At 37.9% G+C, this 20,916-nt stretch overlaps 1 protein-coding gene across 2 annotated transcripts; it reads left to right on the top strand.

Annotated features, from left to right (window-relative positions):
* The first annotated feature begins 784 nt into the window (after positions 1–784).
* LOC103144062 (protein FAM19A2-like) lies at positions 785–12,903 on the top strand. 2 transcript variants are annotated; one of them, XM_016675748.1, is made up of 5 exons: positions 785–1,241; positions 1,811–1,930; positions 4,040–4,195; positions 4,448–4,572; positions 9,155–12,903. In XM_016675748.1, exons 1-5 carry the CDS (start codon positions 1,214–1,216, stop codon positions 9,164–9,166), a joined length of 441 nt encoding a protein of 146 aa, XP_016531234.1. In that variant the 5' UTR covers positions 785–1,213; the 3' UTR covers positions 9,167–12,903. The 2 variants fall into 2 exon arrangements, with proteins under 2 accessions (XP_016531234.1, XP_016531233.1); XM_016675747.1 differs by lacking the exon at positions 9,155–12,903 and having other exon boundaries at positions 4,448–9,016.
* The last annotated feature ends 8,013 nt before the right edge of the window (positions 12,904–20,916 follow it).

The following is a 20,916-nucleotide window of genomic DNA, read 5'->3' as shown; positions in this document are numbered from 1 at the left end:
GGTTTACTTCAGGCAGTTGTTCCCTGTCCTACAAATGTAACATTGGGCGTTACAGCCAAGCAGTCCCACTTTAGTTTCAGTAGACCACGGGACATATCTTCAGAAATTAATGTCCCCCTGCCCAACAAACACCTGCTTGGCGTCGCTTCAACATCATCTCAAGCATGTGGTCACAAAATATAACGGTTCTGACACAGCAGAGCAGTCAGAAGGCTTCATTTGTATTTTTATTATATGTTATTCTAAATCATTACTGGATAATTAAACGGCTACTGATCCAATCTCAGCTTAATTTTTTTCATAGCCTGTTGACGTATAAAACAATTTTTTTTAATAGGTCAAACATGTTTTTTTTGTAATTAAAAAAACATGTTTGTTTTTTTAATTACATGTTTTAAACATTTCTCAACCCGTCCAGAGAGATGATTGCCCGTTGAATTCAAATGTAGCAGTATTTTAATGTAGCACATTATCATCAGTGAAATGTTTAGCTGAAAACCAATTTTCTCCAGATTAAATCTTCTCCACCCACCAACAGTTGATCTTTATTTTTAGAGCTTTTCATCAAGGAATCAGCCTGATCCTTTTAGTTCTTGCCTAGATTTAATAACTTAGGTTTTATGTTATAGTTTCAGTGAATATTATAACTCTCTTTAAAATGTAACCTAATTAAAGGAGAAATATATATATATATATATTTAAAATAGATATATTTTAAAGAGAAAAAAAAAAGAAAAAAAAAATCATTCTCCATATCCAGTGTGCATGTCAACACTTCCCTTAAGCTTCTTAAGGCACTAATGAAAGTGGCCGCTTATTGTCCGGAAGACAGATGGTTTCTGTCTTGATTAAGTTTTAATTTTCCTCTTGGATGGAACTGACAAGCTTGTCTGGTTCTGTCGTGAACAAGCGTCTCTCTCCCGTTGCTTCCTGTCTAAAGGGTAACTACGGTGTGACTCCTGGGACAGGAGCGGATCTGTGAGAGTGCTTCTTTTTTTTTTTTTTTCTTTTCTGGAGCTGACTTTTTCATTCTTTGTTCTGCAGCAGGCCTACACTCCTGTGATTATTTATTTACTTGATTTTATTGTATTTTTTTTCCAACTTCGAGGGATAATGCTTCAAAACTGGAGATTAGTATTTAATACAACCTTGTTTTTCTCCTGATGGTGCTCTTACGCAGACAGACTGATGGGGACTCCTCTGAAGCCTTATCATGCACATAAATAAGACACAAGGCGCAAGTAAGTGGAGAACATTAATTATCATTGCTATTAGAAGCTCGGTATGCCACACACTAATGTACATAGTGTCTTTAAATAGGAAGGTAGGTTTAATAACACTGTAATAGCACCTAATTAGTTTGGTTCAAATTTATCTTTCTGCCAATGCAAAAAGCAGATGTACTATAAAAATCTGTATTTTTATGCAAAACGTAAGTTGTTCATGGAGTGTTCACTCTGTATCATCATTGTTCAGATGCTCTGTGGTACTTAGGATTAAAGTTGCGTCCCAGTTTTTTTTTTTTTTTTTTTTTGCGTGACTCATCAGGACAACCACTTTATTCACAAAGATATACACAGCTGAAAGGAAAATATGACTCAGAAAAGACTTTAGGTCTGGGTCTCGTCTGCTCCAAATATTGCTCCCAGGCGTTTGGCTTGTTTTTTTTTTTTTTGTTTTTTGTTTTTCAAATTAAATTTTTCACATTCTGGTAAGTCAGCTTAATGCGCACCGCTTAGACTCACCTGTGCAATTTAAAAATCACTGCCTGTTCCACACATTTTGCATGAATCTCCATTTTCCTGTGTAGGTAAGATGAAGATGATCAAACTGACACAACAATTACTCTGGGGGTTCATTTTGCTCTGCACAGTAAACCTCAGCATCCAGCAAGTGTCCAGTGGCAACCAAAGCTCTCGAGGACAGAGAGGTAAGCATCAGCCCGGTCAGACCTACACACACCCAGCGGGGCTCATTAGGGCTCCTGGTCAAAGGCCTGCTGAATTGGAGCAGAGCTCAGTTAAAGCACAACCATCTTTAGATCCACCGCACATGTTTTATGATGCTATAAGTCACAGCGCAGTTGTTGTTTTTCTTTGTTTACAAAGTATGAAATTAGTGATCCTTAACAATTCTCGCAGATGCATCTCAGTTTATAAAAATATCACTGAAGAGTTAAGTAATTGCAGTAATTTGATTCCAAACTGAAATATATTTTCATTAAGCAGAATGAAATACAGTAAAATTAAACCATTTATTTAACTTATTTTTTTATAATTACAGGACACAGCTTATGGAAACTAAAGCAAAGGTCATCTGACAATTTGAATATCACTTGATATGTAATATGTAATATATAAAACGAGGAATAAAAAATATATAGGTTATAGCTGGGTTATGGCTTTCTCCATCATGGGAGCGAATGCACTTTTACCTTCCAGTCAACTTTCCATTATTAGACTATGGAACACTCCATTAGTAGGACGCTTATCTTGCAGTTAACCCTTTGTGGTTACCCTCTTCTTGAAAGCTGCAAATGAATGGTGGAGATGCCTGCAGTGTTCGCCATGATTGTACAGACCGCAACGACGTGCTTTTAGAATTTAATTGTTTATGTAAATTAGTTTTTTAAACACATTCCTATTTACTGAACTGCATACCTATTTATTAAATTAGAAGCTCTAAGCAGATTTTCAAGGTTTTCTTTTCATAGATCTCTGTATATGAAATTGTTGCTATAAAGTCAGTGGTTTCTGCTCTAGATGTTCAGTCCCCCTGGGGGCTTTTGGAAAATTCTTCAATTCCCTGGAGATGATAAAATAATGGTTTACACATTTTAAATGAAGAGACAGGATTTTGTGTCATGGGGAAAAAGGTTTCCAGGCATTACTTAAAGAAATCAAGCAATGGTTTACATAACTCTTCATTTGCATATGATATGTACTGAGGAGCATCTAGAGACTTAAACTGTCAGATAATGTAGTGGAGTAAAAAGTACATTACTTGTGACAGGAAGATCGGGAAGTACCATCACGAAACAGCATAAAATATGAATGTTCAAGTGAAGTACTTTTGAAATATGTGATAGTAATGAACTAGAATAGTGAAGTAGAGAAAATAAATGTTCTGTCCTTTGTTGTCTCTGAGTTTCTAAACATTTTGCTTATATCTAGTGTGCAATACATTTGGCATATTCTAAGTTTTTGAATTTGACTGTATAAATAAGATCGATGTTGTAAAAAAAAAATATATACTTGGAAATGTTTGTTCTTCTTCAATTTGCTATTTTGCTATTATGTGTTACTCATATATTCCAAAAAGTGTCATTATCTAAAAAACAGAATTTGTACATAACATTTTTGCAAGTTTCACTACATTATTTTCATCAAGTAGTTTGTACTTGACGTATAGTTTCAAGTACTTTTATACTCTTGTTTGGATAATGTATGGGGTAACTTAAGATACTTGAGTGAAGATACACAACAGTACTGTTACTTTCCCTCTGATTTCTGGTGGTCGGACACGTATCAGGTCATGATTTGGATTGGTGATACTTCTCATTCCACTAGGTGGTGCTGTTGCTCTAAAAACAGTAACAACAAGCGGTATAAGTAATTGTTAAGATGCCTTCTCACTGGGTAATTAAAATGAGATAAAAAGTCATTTATTTTTTCCAGAATTTAACATTGATTAACGCCAGGACACCGCCTATATCTGTGGAGTTTTAAAGGGTCACTGATGAATGTTTGAGTGGCTCACCAAAACCAATAGCTTTAAACAATTATAATAGACTTTTTGTTTACACATTCATCAGACAGAGACCGGGACAAAAAGTTCATCAATAAAGCTTAGCATTTTTCTCCAGCTTGTTTTCCACTTTCTTAAATTCCTATTAATAAAAAAAATTGTAAAACATCAAGGTTAGAACTGCTGGTTACCTTTAGTGACACCACTGTTGAGATAGTGAGTGCAGTGGTCTTGTGCTCCTTCTTGAATCAAACTGATTTTCTTTTTTTTCCTTACTGCATTTCATGGTCAGGGTCATCACAGGAGAGGACGGGGACATGTGAAGTGGTTGCGGCTCATCGCTGCTGCAATAAGAATAAGATTGAAGAGCGCTCTCAAACAGTCAAGTGTTCTTGCTTCCCCGGACAGGTAGCCGGGACAACAAGGGCACTGCCCTCTTGTGTTGAAGGTAATAATACAGAAACCCCCTCTCGCAACTCTCTCAAAAAAATAAATATTTTGCCACGACTGGAAAGTGTTGCGTGTCAAAGTCGAGTCACATTCACCAGAAACCGCTGATTCCGAGGCTTTTAAAGTCCAAAGGAGCATGACATCTGATTGGGATGTTTTTTCCCAAACAACTCGTCTTTTTTTTTTTTCTTTGGAAGTTCTTCAATCGAAAAAATGACCCTTTGCCACTCTTCCCCCCCATCTCCTCTAGCCTCCATTGTGCATCAGAAATGGTGGTGTAAAATGGAGCCGTGTCTGCAGGGGGAGGAGTGTCGAGTTCTCCCTGACCTCACTGGTTGGTCATGCATCTCTGGGAACAAAGTGAAGACCACGAAGGTGAGGAGGGGCCCGGCATTAGTCTGAGTCACAGTTGGATTTGTCCATCCATCCAGCTGTTAGCGTTACCTGCTTGATTCCTCAGAAGGTTGCAGGAGGGGTGCTGAGGCATATCCCAGCTGACCGTGGGCAAGAAGTGAGGCACACCTTGAATAAGTTCCCAATCCAACACAGTCATTCTATTCAAGTTTCTTTTTTATAGCAGCGATAGCAATCAAAATTGTCTGAAGACGCTACACAGATGTCTGTGCCTAAGCTCCCTGGAGCGAGCATGAAGGCAAAAGCAAGGGGGGAAAAAAAAAGAAAAGAAAACAAAAAAACCTTGCTTTTTAACAGGAGGAAACCTTGAATGCTGCCAAGCTTTTACAGATGGGTCTAGGGGATGGATGAACAGGATCCATAAAGAAAGCCAGACATCCAAAAAAAAAAGAGAAGAAAAGGGACTGAAGAAGAGAGCACAGAGAGAGAGAAACCAATTTATTCATACAAATGTCACATTGAAGTTAGCCCAACTATTGTATGTATACATGATGCATTCAGATGATACATCGCATTTACAAGAATGAAAATGGATAAAACGGGGAGAGCCGGCATTCGGAGTATTAATTATAGAACAGCTGAGTGGGCATACAGTGTGCTTATGAGGTTACTGTTGGAAGGATAAACAGAGCAATGAGGCAGATAACTGTGTCAGTGATGACAGTCATTTACATTAGGGGTCTGTATGTGGGCATCCCATATAACAGATCTCATTAGCAGATCGGAAAGAAAGGGAAAAGCTCTCAGCCTTACACAATACAAAGCAACTTCACAGTAAAGCACTGCATGCAGATCTGGTTTCGTGGCGAGCCTAATCTTTTTTGGGGACTTCCTGGTTGACTTGTATACGTCCTAAAACTTTATTCTCCGCTGCTGTCCTTTGATTCTGACAGATTCCTCAATCAAGTGTAATAACTGCTCCCATTGGCTGTATCAAACCTCTTGCTCTCGCCATCCTCAGTGCGCTCGGAAAACCTAATTCCATAATCTGGTGAATGATGGGGCCAAGAGGACAAACAGGAAATAAGCTGTGAACTAATTCTGCACACTAAAACCCATGTAATTAAATCTGACGGCCAAAGGAAAACCCCACCGCTTTTAGAAACGAGCTGTCTCTGAAGTTGCCTTTTTGTTGAACTGCTTTTTATACATAATTCATAGCGAGGGGGAAATATTTTACAGTGAAAGTGGGGCAGGTAAGCAATGGAAGCATGCCGAAAAGGATCAATGGCTTCACTGCAGCCACAACACGGTAATATTTAATCAAGGATAAAACAGAATAGGATTCAGGTACATTTTTTTTTTCTTTTTGCTGTAGGAAGGGGGATGACTTCTTTGTGAGGGGATGTAAGATGATCTTTAGTTTTAGAAAAATAAAAACAGAACTCATAAGTCAAAGCATAAAAAATTGAAGCAAACTCGCATTCTACAGCATAATGAAAGAAACTAATTGATGAGAACAATTTGGTCCCATAAGTCATTTTGATCTACCATACCTGGATGACATGAAAGGGAAACCGAGTTTTCAAATCATTAAGGACATATTTCGAGTCATTTTCAACAAATCTTCAGCTGGTGGTTTTGTAAACACTGCTCATCTTATATTTTATAGATTTCTTGGATTAGTGAACGAGTGACACCACGGTAAGCTCATGCAGAGGCGGGCCAAGCAGAGACCTTCCCAACATGTGCCCAGAAAGTGCCTGGTTGTAATCATACTTTTACTTTCACATCAGGCCCACCAGTTCACTGCGAGTTACAATCAGGTCAAACGTAGTTCATGTTGAGGGAGAGCTGTGTGACAACACGCTTTAGTGATTAGGTTTCAATGTTTTTATCAGCTATGTTACTAATTCAGTGACATTAAATACTATTTCAACTTTCAAATAATAATTACTCCTTCAAGTTCTCTCTGCTCTGCAAGTGGCAATGTAATAAAGGGGTTAAAATGTTGTACATCTGCGCGTTCTTATTCCGAATCTTCTTGCATATCTGATTCAAATATGACAAGCCCATTAAGTAACCATTACCTCCAGTAATTGGTCCAAGACCTTTGACCGAGAGTTGCATTTGTTCAAAACCAGTGTATCCTTTCTCTGGTTTCACAGCCCACACAGAGGGAAGCATTTGGGAAATTTAACCAATGCCAAGCTTGCAGAGATCCAGTTTGAATGCCCACAATGAGACAACAAGTGAAAGGTTGGGAGAAAGGTTTTGACTTTGAGCAGAAATTAGAAAGGCCGCAGCAGAGTTCAGGCTGGTAATGCCACAGGCTGTCCATGTCAAACACTTATTCAAAAATAATGCATTTAGTTTTACTTAAAGTTCGTAGCCTGAAATGACCTCTGGTGCATTACTAAATAAACCAACACAAAGTTGAAGCAGTTTCGCTAGATATGCTGTAAAACAAGTTGCAATTCAAGGAGAAGGACTGAGATTAGCTACAAGCTTTGATCGTCAGATGTAAGTATTGTGTGAAAGGCCTGCTCCTTCAGTCAGCTTGAGGCAACAACACCAGCAGCGACCTTTAGTCCAGTTTTTTATGCTTCTGCGGGAGCCTGCCTGTGTAATCTGGCTCATTTTGTGTTTATCACGGGTTTATCACTGATCAAAAAGAATGAAAACTGGGGCTGCCAAAAGTGGGATGAGGTGGAGGAAGGCACCGATTGCTCATATCTATGAGAGTGATAACACTCTGTAAAGGCCATTTAATAGGCTGATAACAGGCCAGGCAAATGTCTTGTCTTTAGTTCACAGGGGTTGATTCATCGGCCACAAAATAGACTTTTGTAAGCCGTAGCTGTAAGTCGACGATAATACTGGGGTGACATGACTGTTGCAGAATTTATTCTCTCTTTCACTCTGTCCCTGCTCTCTTTGTAATGGATACTTCTTACTTTAATCAACGCAGTGCAGTAAATTGAGATTTTATCAAAGCTTGTAAATATACTACGTACACAGCCCCCGAATTGTTTTGAAAAATAAAAGTAAAGGGGAAGCAACCTAAACATGGATTCTTCCTACTGGCCACCAGGAGTCTTCAAATGTTCTTGTGAAACTGCATTTGATGCTTTAGAGTGCCTTGTTGCTTCATGACACACCCAGACCAGCACTGGTTTGATCCGCAGTGCTCACACAGCACCAGTTTAAGCACTGGTGGTTGTAACGTAGCAAAATATGAAAAAAGCAAAGTGTTGTGAATTCTTTCCAAGTTCATTCACGGTCATTCATAGATTCGGCCGAGAACAGCGACTGTGAAAGCAGCTATGTAGAACGCATTGTCCTGCATGTGTAAAAAGAAACAACTTGGTTATCGGTAGTTTGGCTTCCCAGACCAGCCCTTAGCTTTAAAACTTGTCCTTTTCTCTGGACAAAGACAGAGTTGGTACCAAGACAGAAACTCTTTTATGTAGGACATGTGTCAAACTCGAGGCCCGTGGGCCAAATTCAGCCCACTATTACTATTTAGGGCCACATAAACAGCAGCATTGCCATTTATGTGGCCCTACATAGCAGATAAATAGGGGTTGAATCACCGACCATGAAATAGTGGCAGATGAATTAGAGTCTAGAACCCAGAGGGCCACATCTGTTTATGGGGCCCCATAGATTTTGGAAGACCAGATAAAGAGAACCTTCAAGATGACAGTTGTGCACTTAAATATTATTTTAATCAGTCAAATCAAATGAGCTTTTTTGTACGTGCAAAAGTACATCAACATGAAAAGATGTTTAATAGTGTTTAATTATTAGAAGTATTCATCAAACCCAAAGAAAGCTATAACATTTTAACAGTTTTTTTAATAGGCAGTTTTATTAATACATTCTTCCACAACTGGCAGAATGTTGACATTAATTAAGTTTATGTGGCCTGAAATGAAAATGAATTTGATGTAGGAGATTGGCACAGGATTGATTTTGCTAGGATAAAAACCCTTCTTGACCTGGAACAGCTTAGACAGAAAAATCTCAAAACTGTACATTTCTATTTGATCTGTTTTACCATAGCAGATATTCTTTAGGAGTTTTGTAAGTTATAGCCCTGATTAAAGTGCAATAAATCACTAGTTATGGCTGTAATCTATGAAGATGCTTCAGCAAAGCAATAATAAAAAAAAATGGCATAAAATGTGAGTTAGCTCACTGTGGCAAAATCTGTATCAAACTTTACAAGTGCAGCATTTTTGCAGGAAGCACCACTGTTCAGCTTTCTTTGTTTTACTTCAATATTGAGAGCTTTTCTCACTTTTAGCTAGTCTTATCCGCGACACACGCTTTACCAGCCTTTGGGTAAGTTTATCAGCTGTACTAGCTTATCTCTTGACAGACTTCAAGTTTACATACTGTAGTTTAGATGTCAAGCTTTGGAGCTGGAGGTAGAAATCTGTGAATGTCTGACTAAAAATAATAATAATAATTTTAAAAAAAAAGTCAGAATTTCCAACACACTAAGCTTTACTTTGTGTCCAAAAGTACCAATATCGATTTCCCCTTACAAAAAGAAAGAACCACTCACTCTTTGTCTTCTATATCTGTTTTTTAGGTGGCACGGTAGCAAGACAGAAGCTTCTCCTAAGAGTTCAATCCTCACCTGACCTGCTGCTGTCAACTTTTTGCAATATTGGACCCCTCACAGACAAAGCTGGGAAAAACAGATACTTAATTATATATCTCCTGGCTGAGCTCAAAACTGCAGAAACTCATTATTTAATTTTCATTTTTCTTTGAATAGTTTTGTTTTGTGTTAATCCCCTAGAGAGAACAATCCATTAAATTTGACAAGAGATTAAGTGATGTAGTTTTTTTCCAAATCCAAACTGAGAGCTTTAGTTAAAGTCTTTGTTTTCTTGCTTGAAATGCCGGGCACATTGTGATGCGCTCAATCAAGGTTTGGCCTGAGCTGCTGGCAGACCCTTAAAAAGACATTTCGTGGTTTTTTTTTTTCTTTTTGGCAGAAAGTGAACCTAGTCTGTGGATCGTGACTCGCTGTCGCTTAAAGCAACAGACCACAAACACTGAGAAATTCATGATTACACTGTGTGGCAATTGTAGTCGGCGCTGTCCCTTACTCTTAGCTTCCTAACGAGGTCAGGTCCCTTTAGACTACCGTAAAGAAGCACTCTCACTCCCTACAGAAATGCACACGCATACAAAGGCAGCTTTTCTTTTTCTTTTTTTTTTACCCCGCTGGTCACAGGCCACCACCTGCAAGGCTGTGATGGCATGCACACAAGCATGAAGTCCTAACGCAAAACAAGAACTGTTTGAAATGCTAATCATTAGGAGAAAGGAGAGGAGAAAAGAAGAGAAGAGGAGCTTCTTCGTTGCAGAGAGTCTTTACATCAGGGTTTTTTGTTTGGCTCTCTAAACTGAGAGCTCCCATGGAGGAGACTCTTCGTATAGTAATGATCTGAAGCACCGGTGGTTTTCTGGCTCGGAGCGAGTCGTCGCCTCTAAAAGAGCAGAATGTTTATTACCACTTAATCAGTTGTCCTCTTAATATGCATATTGCACATTTTCCTCCTGGACTCACCCTGACTGACTCTCTTTTATCTCTTGAGCTCAACCAAACGTTTCGCATTTTGTCATTATGAAAAAAAAAATATATACATACATATATATATTTTTTTTAGCACAACTTCAGCAGCTGCACATCAATCCATTTTAGACATCTGGCTTGTGTGAAGACCACATGCTGTTCTGGCTGAAGGTACCTGAATTCAAAGCAGCTTGCTCAACATCACACAGTTATGCATTATACTTGTTTTCCTCGAGACAAAATTCTTTACTGAGCCATCATAGCATTCAGGGATTCATGCAGGGTTTGGTTTGTAAACATTCAAATCATTATTACTATTCGATGTTTCCAGGGAACGATGATAAGATAAACAATGTCATTTTAGGTCAACAGCTAAGTATTTCTGCCTACCCTAAGACAGGGATGTGACTGAGAGAAATATGCCTTTGCACTGGAGAGTTTCTGTCAAATGTCCCATAGTAGCTAAACTCGGCTGAAGCTTCAGGCGCTGCTGATGCAGATGGGTTATAATATGTTTGAACTCCTTTAAATAAAGTCAGACATTGGTGCTTTGACAAAATGTCCTTCTATGAAGGCTGGTAAGTCAGTGAGTGACTAAGAAATAAATATAGTTTGGATGTTGTTGCTTGGAGGAGACAACAAAGGACTTCAACTTAATACATTCAGGTGGTAATAATGCAGCAAGGTCCACAAACAGTCCTGCAAAAATGTATTTACCCACCTTGTATATTTCTTCTGTTATTGCTTTTTTTTTGTAATTCAGGTAGTGGTTAAGGTTGCTCAGAGTGTAAGTGTTAGTAATTCATGAGGCTTTTTTTTTTTACTCTGAGGGGTGACAAGGATGTCACACAGAAACCCCTTTCTCACAGCTAATCTTTAAAACAGGGGAAACAAAACAACATGCCATTCAGGTAAGGCAAATTTATGTAATACCTTATAAGATTTATTAATATGTAAGGCTAAGGCAACAATTAAGAGCTGTAACAAATAAGGCTAGACGAGGTCTTATGTTTTTTTTTCTGAGAAAACTACAATCAAGAGTGAGTTCCCACTTTGCTGCAGTTCTCATTCTTCATACATTTAGGTATTTATCTCCTCATCGAAGCTAAGCCACTGTCTCCATCAGAACAGGCTGTTTCATAAAACCAGACTTGGAAATATATTTTTGTCAGAGATATGGCACAGATATATCAAAAAGTCCTTCAGACCTAGTGTTTGTTACAGTGGAGGATTTATAATTCGCTGAGCTTGCTTCTCTTTCAAAGGCTCTTGCAGCCTTGTCAGAGTTCATAGCAAACCTGAAAATTATGAATAAACTGTCCAAATTATTAACAGCCGAAGTACCAATAGATGTGTTAGACATAATTTCACGAGGCATATGAACAATTTATTCCACAGTTTTTTTTCTTTTTTTACTCAGATTTTCCAATTGTGGGTATCGCAAGTAAATAAAGTGCTGCAGTGGTCTTCCTTTAGCTCCAACAGACCAGGCGATGCCTTTTACCCAATCATATTCATTGAACTATTTTCCATGTCGGATGAACATTCCTCTGAAATGCAAAGCTAATTGGACCTAAAGATCCACTGATTCCACTTGTGTTTTTAAAGGTTGACCAGATTTTGCCAACTGAACTCTGGAAACGACAGGAACTCGTCGAGCTTAAAAACTTTACAGGATCTAAATATGAGATTAGATTCTGTAAATGTTTTTTTTTTTTATCAGAGGAATATTTCCACAATTTCTTTTGTGTTTACTTTTGGACACATTTATTTTTTTTATATTTTTTTATTGATGTATGTATATACATGTATTAGACTGTCATGTCTGTTCTTAGAATAATATGTTGTTACTTTTATTGAGTTATATGTTGTTTGTGTGAATATGTTCTTATTATCAAGAGCTCCCTTTTAGCAATAAAAGCTTGGAGTATTAAAATAATATTTTTCACCCAGAAGGGATTATGTCAGTGCTGACATCACACATCCTCAGATTTGTGTTTCTATCCCCAAAATACCAAGAGCGTTCACACACTTTGTCATTTTTAAAAGGAGTTGTGTGACATTCATTAGGCGTTTTATATATATATTTTTTTTAGATATGTTTGTGATCCAAACACTCTCATGCAGGGTCTCACAAAAAGTTTAGGGAAGTTGCAGTGTTTTGATTACCTTTTATCTGTGATATAACCCTAAAGTCTCACAGAGTTTTATATCTGCGCTTCTTTACAAATTAGGTAGAAACCCAGTGAGCACCTGTCAGGATCCTTTGGTTTAAAAATTACATCCCATAATATGAAGATGACAGCAGCCAAAACAAGGTAATTAAGTTTATAGGCATTATAAAACCTACACTGTTGGCTGGAAAATGGGGAGAGCGCTATTAGATGAGGTTCGAATACTGACAATAATAGACCACATTATATTTGCAATGATAGCTGAAGAAAAAGGGATTAAACATCCACAAAAGGAGATGGAAATAATTATTGGCCATTTGAGAGTTATGAGTCACTTCATTTTCATAATACAAACAAGATCCACGAGTAATTTCTATCAGCCCATTTGAGATGAGTTTCTGGATGATATGTGGGATGGCGTCTGCGGTCTCTGAAGTATCCTGTGGCAAATTAAAAACATATAGTTTATTGTGGATTATCCACAGCAGTGAATGCAGTTCAGCTTACAGGATTTATCTGGTAGCTCGGCCATTATGAATAGACTCATCAATGAAAACTTCTGTGTAGGAGGGAAAGACTAACTGTGATGCAAATTTTGTCTAGATATTTGCATGTTGAATTCTTCTCTATGTTTTACTATTACATAGGAAATGGATTTATATCTATATAAAAAAAAAAAAAAACTAAATGTGATTTTATTTAAATACATCACTGCAAGATGAAAGTTACTTCCTTTCAGGCTTTTTGCATTCACACAAACATTGCTCAATTGATTTCTCATACCAAATGTAGGATTGAAATTCACTTTTTAAGTGCATTGTACAACTTTACTGCATTTAGCAGTTTTGAGAGCTGCCATAAATCTTTGCTGTGCTACAATTTAACTCTTCAGCCTGGAAAACTGACTGTTGAGGGGAAAAAAGGCGTATCTGAAGCGGAAATGTCGACTTATTTATTTTATGAGGAATGTTTAAGTTGATATTTTCACCTCAGAAGTTTGCAGGTGACTTTATGTCTTGGTTAAAGTAATGATAACTCTGATCCTTTACAGTTCGTGTGAGGGGGAGACTTGAATCTCAATACACACATTTAATCAAGTACTGCAAGATATAAACTTTAAGCAGTTGACATGGAAAAACAAGATAGAATTACCCTAATGAGCTTTTGCTGCTGAACTAATTTGGACACACACAGTGAGAGAAAACTGCCATGGTGTTTGTGATTTTGTGTGTGGTTTTGTTAAAATCACATTGACTTAAGGTTATTGCTTATGTTTCATTATCTACACTCATATTTGTGTGTGTGTGTGTGTTATGTGTGTGTTCTCGGGCTTGCTGCAGTTAGTCTTACATTCTGCTCTTTTCCTCCCACCTGGTCCTGGTTTGCTGTTCACACCACCTGCACCGTGTCGGTTGTCTGCCTCCATCAGTATAAATGCTTCTTTGTTCTCTCTCAGATTCTCATTTTTTTTGTTGTTTCTGGTTTTTTCTTGGTGTAACTGGGTTTTAGCTAAAGCTATACTCTAAAGCTTTGTAGATGAAATTTTAGTTTAAATCTGCCTCTTAACCAGCAATTATGTTCCCTATATATACAATTTACAACTATAGTTTATCAGTAATGTAAAAAAAAAAAAAAAAATCCAAGATGTAGATTTTTTCAATATCTTGAATCATGGAAGTTTAACCTACCTTTAAGCTGAAATCTCATAAACAGTTCTAATAATTTATGCTTTTCATTTAATTTTGTCTCTTTACAGTTGCAAACTTTTATTTTATTGGCATTTAATGGGATGAATCAACAGAAAATAGTGAAGAATCGCATCAGGTGGAAGAAAGTTTACACCTAGTTTAGATTTTTTAAATCTGAAAAGTGTGGCATGAAATTGTTTTCAGTCCTCTGGAGTCAATATTTTGCAGAAGCACCTTTCAAATTCTAACTGCAAGTCATTTGGAGTATGTTTCTGTCAGGTTTGCACATCTAGAGGCTAAGCTTTTCTGAAAATGTTTAATTGTAAAGTAGCTCAGTGCCTGAGACTTTAAGCCATTCTAAAACACAGATTTGGTTTGATCTGAATCTTTACTTTGTTTTTGGTCCTCTGGAAGGTAAGCATCCACCTTAAACAGGATCTCCTCTGCTTTATTTCATTTTTGCATCAACTATCTGTTTCTGCTAAAGAAATGCATCCCCACATCATGATGATGCCACCACCACATTTCATGGGCATTGTGTGCTTTGGATGTTTGTTTTATTTTTGGCTTATAGACCCAAATGCTCTGAGTGTCTTCCTCCACATGTTTACAGTTTTCCCTGCATGACTTGTGGCTAACATTTAACAGGATTTCTAATGGCTTTCTTTCAACAATAACTTTTTTTTCTTCTTCTTTTTGCGCCACTCTTCCAAAAAGGTCTCATTTGTGGCTTGCAGGACTAAAAGAGGTGTTGAGCTGAGCTGTGGATCTCTAAGCTCATTAAGAGTTACTACGGACCTCTTAGCTGCTTCCCTGTGTAATGCCCCTTTTGACCAGCCTGTCAGTTTAGGTGGATGATCATGTCTTTGAGGATTTGCTGCTGAACCATCATGCTCTTTCCATTTTTAGATGTTGAGTCCAAAAAGTTTCCATGAGATTTTCAGTGCTTGGCATATTGTGTTATAATGTAACGGTACATCAAACTTCTTCATGACTTTACACTCCGGTGTGTCCCTTTCTCTTCATGATGATGTTTGTTAAAAACGCTTGTATGCTCAACAAAAAGTCCGAATGATAAGTCTCTTTAATTTTTAATTTGTGGATCAAAAGGTGTGGGAACTATTTCTCAAAGAAAGGCTATTGAATAGAAATTAACACTGTTTTTAACATTTCTATCTAAAATATTTCAGAAACCAACCTACTCCAACCTGCTCGATAATACTTAATTATGTTGATCTGTCGCAGAAAATAGTAGTAAAATACACATGATTTTATAGTTGTAATAGAAAATATGAACACTATTGTAAGTCAGAGGATAAAAATAGTTGAATCCGTAGTGTTTGCGGTCATGTTTTGTACGTATACTGAGGTTCAGAGCAAAGAATCTCTTCATCAGCCACTGTTTTGACTCAGCAACACGTTTTATATTTTAAGAACAAGCCAGCATACGGATGTAAACAAGTATCTGGAACAATAAAGCCAGAGCAGCTTTCGAAGTATGACGCAGCACTTTGTGTGTTTAATTTACTGCATTCCAATTTCTTGAACTATTTTTAAAGTGTCTCGTATGGGTAATTGCGATTTACTGTCAGTACCCATTAGGCTCAAGTTTAAGTGTGAGGGACGAGAGGTGGGGACAGAAAATAACCTGGAGCAAGACGCAACGGTCACAGGGAGAGATTGGACATGAGTCGCTCGCTGCTCATTTCACGTCCTTCGTCTCAGCTGATGACACATTCTGTTATTCTCTGCCACTGCACACAGAATGGAGTGAAAGGAAAACGGTTTTATGCTACACACAAAGACGTGTTAATGGCGTACAAGTCTCCTCTGAGGGCACAACAATTTTAATTTTCAGGTCCACCACAGATTATTCCTAACAACCAGCCCAAATCAACTCCATTAATAAGAACACACAGCTCTCAAACTCAGCCTGGAGGCACGTGTGTGTGTCACACTTAGTCTGTTCAGGTTCTACAAAGCTGAACCACTTTACCAACCTATTTTTGCAAACCTGAACTAACTGTGTACTATGTGCCGTGTTATTCACAATAGCCCAACAAAAGGCACAGGGAGCTCATCTTTAATTCAAAGCCTCTCTCTCTCTCTCTCTCTCTCTCGTACACAGAGATAAATCCTCTTCCTATTTATAAGGGAGGGGGGGGAAGCCTCCAAGTATTCATCTCTCCATTCAGCAATTATTTAGCGTACCTGTATCCTCGACAATTTTATAGAAGGATTCAATTTTGCGTTTCCGTAGGCATTTAGGCGACGCTTTCACCCAGAGTGACATTGAGTGCTTGAGCTCATTTTTCTTCCACAAACCTGCGACACGTGATCGAGGCACAGCTTGTCACATTAACCTCTAAACAATCACATCAGGTTCTCAGCAGGCTGCAACTTATTCAAGTCGCCACACCTGCAAACTAAACGTCCTCGTAGAGCTTTTCCCACCTCAAACATGTGTCCTGTTTGCACTTCGTTATCACACGTAAACATTTCCGATTGTCAAAACTGACTAGGTTTTGAGTAATTTCAGTAAATACATATTTAAGTCCCAAAAGATGATTGAAGATGATAGTAATTACTAAGGGGTAAAACACTATCTCAAACAACCTAACCCTACTTGAAAATCTAAGTTCCCCCTAAATTATTGTGCCTCTGTCAACAAATGCGAACTTTAACTAGCAGGACGTCTTTTATGTGTTTTAGAAAACAATTAGAGGTGGGATTAAGATATCTTTTCAATCTACTTGTGTTTTGTGAAAGCAGTGATGTGGTTAAAGTCAGTAGTAGTAGTTACAGGCCTGGTTTGTGCATGTCAGGTTTGTGGATCAAGGCAGTGATGCAGTGATGACGTTTGGTTTATGCAACCGGACAACTGTAGGTACGAAAAGTTTAACAAGACCCAAAAGGAATTTTCAACAAGAAGAGGAAGAGGGTGAGATTTGTGATTTAAATTTGAGGCATTGCAACACTGATGTCATTTGACATTTTTATTTTTTTTTTTTAGAAAGAATTGTGTGGGGAGACTTCCTGATCTTTACACCACGCATCACTTCCTGTCGTTCTGCACTAGTCATTAATAGACCTGGTGATTGTGTTTTGAATAAATGCTCAAAGTGAGCTTGGGCTCAAGGTCACCTGGGACCTATTTTGAAACAGAGTAGAATTATTAAATAAATTGTGTCAATTATTTCCAGGTCCAAAAGCACCAAAGCATACCGAAACAATGACGGTGCCACCACCAGATTTGCCTCAAGGTAAAAAGTTATTTTTCTATATTGCTGTCCCACTTTTAATCCAGATATATCTTTCTTCTCGGTCCACACAGTATTTTCCCAAACGTTTTGGGCATCATCAAGACACTTTATAGTAAATTATAATTTTGGTGTGTAGCTTTTCTGACCTTGGAAGTCTCTCATGGATGCTATTTTTTTGTTCGGTTTTTTACTCTTATTGTTGAATAATGATTGTTGACGTTAACTGAGGCAAGTTAGGCCCACGGTTACTTTAGATCTTGTCTTAGGTTCTGTTGCCACCTCCTGAATAAGCCGTCAATGCCGCCATCTTGTAATTTCATCATGTATGCCGCTGCTGGAAATGTTCAACACTGTTTCATGTTTTTTCCGTTTGTAGGCTCTTGTTCTTCATCGCAATCTCAAAGTCTTTGAAATGAATGTCAGACCTGAAATTGAAGCTGTCAGACTTAAACTTCAGGGTTGCACTTAATGGAGTCCTTGATTCTACAGGTTTGGCAGTAATCAGGCCCAGGGCTTTGCTTGTAAAGCTGAACTCAGTCGCTCAACGTACAGCATGTGGTCGATTGCATTTAATTGGGCCAGGTTGGTGGCTGTGGCTTTTTTCCCCCCATGTCATAAATTAGATTATTTTTTGAAACTGTTCCATGTTATGTTGGATCAGATTATCTGAAATTAAAAGTTGCTTGATGATATGAAGCATTTAGCTGAAACACAAAAAGCAAAAACAAAAAATATACAAGGGTTTATTTATTTTTTTATTTATTTTTTTTTTTCCACAGCAGTAGATAAGACTTTTTATAGATTTAATGCAAAGCGATTCTATTAGAAGACACATTTTTAGTCCTCTGATTTAATTTACTCTCTGCGATATGCCAGCGCGGGTGTTTGTTAAAAAAAAAAAATAAACAAACCCACCTTTTCAACAATATGTAAAATGCCAGCAGAGTGTTCCTGTTTTGGGTTGACATAGCTTGATCTAAGCCAGGGCAACAGACACTGTGCCGGGTGTCATTGTAAATCTATCTAAGTTTGCCATCTTGTGATCAAGTTGTTATTCCTTTGCGGGGACCTAACGGCATGAAAGGCCTGGTATTCTCTGCATGAATCATTTAGATGAAAGCCTGAGGAGGAGGGGGGGAAGAAGCACGAGGCACCTGATGTCAACTTTAATTAGAATCCAGTTTGGTCTGTGCTACCTTGACTTTGAAATCCGAGAGTCCTGCAGGGGGAAGTGGAGACAGTTCTCGGTTACAGGATGTGATTAGACTGCGTAATCTTGGTCACTGCTTGATGCCACAGAAAACAACCACAATAAAAGCAGTTGATAGCTTTTACACCGTTAAATGTGTTTTTGTGCAAGTCTTTGTATATTTATTCAGTCCTGCAGTTGATTTTAATGGCATTGAGAGAAAGACATCCTCAGCATTGATCTTTGCTCATGCAGATAATTTTGTGCGCGTTTGGGGATTTTGGTCTCGGCGGACACCGTTTCACACCTAACACCTTATCGTCTTATCCCGTTGCCCCAAGTTGATATATGTGAAAATAATAGGGAAAAAAAAAAAAAAAGAAGACTTCCAAGAGCAGATATTTGGTGCATGACCAGATAGCTTGGGTGTGTTGAGTGAAAAGTGTCCCGTGGGATCCTCGAATCCCTGGACGTCCCCCGGTGCGTCATGAAAAGAAAGTCAGGGCACATCACCGTCACTTGTGTCTTAAATCTCTCCTCTCTGTGGTGCGATGGGAAACATCAGAGCCTCACAGCAGCAGCACAGAGAGCCACTCTGGAGACTGACAGAAAAAGGGATGCCTGGTGCTTGCATCTTGCACATATTATAGGCGTTTAGGAATCCCATGTTGGAAAGAAGACCTTTCAGATTCTTGTTAAAAGCCTGGCAGCCTGGAGGAAAATAAAGCGAAACCTAACATGCATGGTAATTAATTCACACAGAGGTTGCACAGCCACCGCAGCTGCCATTGTGAGAAGTCTAAGAATGTGAGGACAGCTGATGATGGACAGCGTGCTGTAATGTGGCACCTGCCTCGCTGTGCTGCTTTCAGAGCCAACAGACAGCACGCCATGGACAGGACAAGAAGAACTGCAGGGGGAATGAATTTTGAACAAATGCCATTCAGATGTGTATTGATTGCTAATACACCCACACCTGGATTTACAGTAAAATATCACTCTCATTAAAGCCAAACAAGTTATTTCTCTTCTCATTAAAAGCCTCGGCAGCATGCAGTTTACGCTTTGCCTGCCAAAGGTAGCATCAATTAAAACGGCTTTGTTGGTAGCAGCCATGTGTCTCGCCGAGCTCCTGTGTTCCTGTGTGGGTATTACTCCACAGCTGAAATTTATTCTGGGTTCATGTTTTTGATTAATTCATAAAAGTCAAATCGTTACTTTCTACCTGTTACACAGCAGTGGTATTTTTAATTAATTAACTTATTTATTTATTTTTTCCAAGGATATTATTTTAAAGCTGCAAATGTATGTTGTTTGCCTGAGGCCAGGAAAAAAAAAAAAAAACATGACTGCAATATTTCTTTCAACAGCGTTGGTCACTGCTCTGGCCTGTGCAGCTGAGAGAATATTTAATCTATTTTTTCCAACCTCCCTTGGTGAATGTTTCATCTTTTTAGACAAAATAGATATCTGTGAGATTATGAGAATCCCCTCTAAGCTTCATCCTTCGATGGATAACAGCAAAGATATGATAACATATCATAAGAGTGTCGAGATTGCAAGTTGAAAAAGAGTTTTAAGTTGCAGACTGAAGCTGTATTTGTAAAATGCCACAACATGATATATGTTTTATCTGAACAAAATTGACAGTATGTTCATTCTTTGTTAGAAGACTTAATTTTTAAAATGCAGTGCAATGCTAATATATATATATATATATATATATATATATATATATATATATATATATATGTCCTGTTGCAACCTTGAAACCTCCATGAAAATATTATTTTTTTTTGTTAAATTTTGTGAGACATACTAACACAAAGTTAGTATGTATATGTAGTTACACTACCACTGTTAATTCATTGGGATTATGTGATAGACCAAGGTAAAGTCATATAAATATTCATGATGCAGAAGAAATAGGTTGCATGTCTTTTTCCTTTACAAATAATGATCTAAAACCCGTGGTGTGCATTTACTCTGCTACCCCTAAATAAAATCTAGTCAAATTGAGAATCTGTAAAAAACAGTCTTCCTTCAGTCCAACTGAGCTGTAGCTGTTTTCAGCAAATCTGTACAAAGGAGGTACAGTTCTGATTGCTGCAAAACCTGGTTTTGTAATATATTGACTCAGAGAAGGTGCATCCCACAGGACTGACATGTACTGATAGATTTCACTGCCCTGGTCTGCTGGACCAAAGGCAAGTTTAAAAGTAAAAATGCTGATATGTAGAAAAACTTACTGAAATAAACATGTATCAAATAATCAAGCAGAGAATCCTTCAAAATTTCTGGATCACCAGAATTTTTTTTTTTAGGACAACTGTAGATTAATATTGTATACACAGCAGTAAAATGGGGCTAGTAACATTTATAATACATGCTATATGTCACAGAAAACCTAGCATAATATACACTGATGTTTGTGGTTATGATATGACAAAAA

Source organism: Poecilia formosa, unplaced genomic scaffold (assembly GCF_000485575.1).
Source record: "Poecilia formosa unplaced genomic scaffold, Poecilia_formosa-5.1.2 Scaffold120, whole genome shotgun sequence".
Taxonomy (NCBI): Eukaryota; Metazoa; Chordata; class Actinopteri; order Cyprinodontiformes; family Poeciliidae; genus Poecilia; species Poecilia formosa.
The sequence above is the reverse complement of the archived record's forward strand: the minus strand, read 5'-3'. Positions and strand labels throughout refer to the sequence as shown.

Bases quoted from the DNA above. Each gene is read 5' to 3' on its own strand.
- LOC103144062 (XM_016675747.1), top strand. From the start codon at position 1,214: ATGCACATAAATAAGACACAAGGCGCAA. The intron at 1,242-1,810 runs GTAAGTGGAGAA...TTTCCTGTGTAG, and splicing joins AAATAAGACACAAGGCGCAA to GTAAGATGAAGATGATCAAA. The intron at 1,931-4,039 runs GTAAGCATCAGC...TTTCATGGTCAG, and splicing joins AAGCTCTCGAGGACAGAGAG to GGTCATCACAGGAGAGGACG.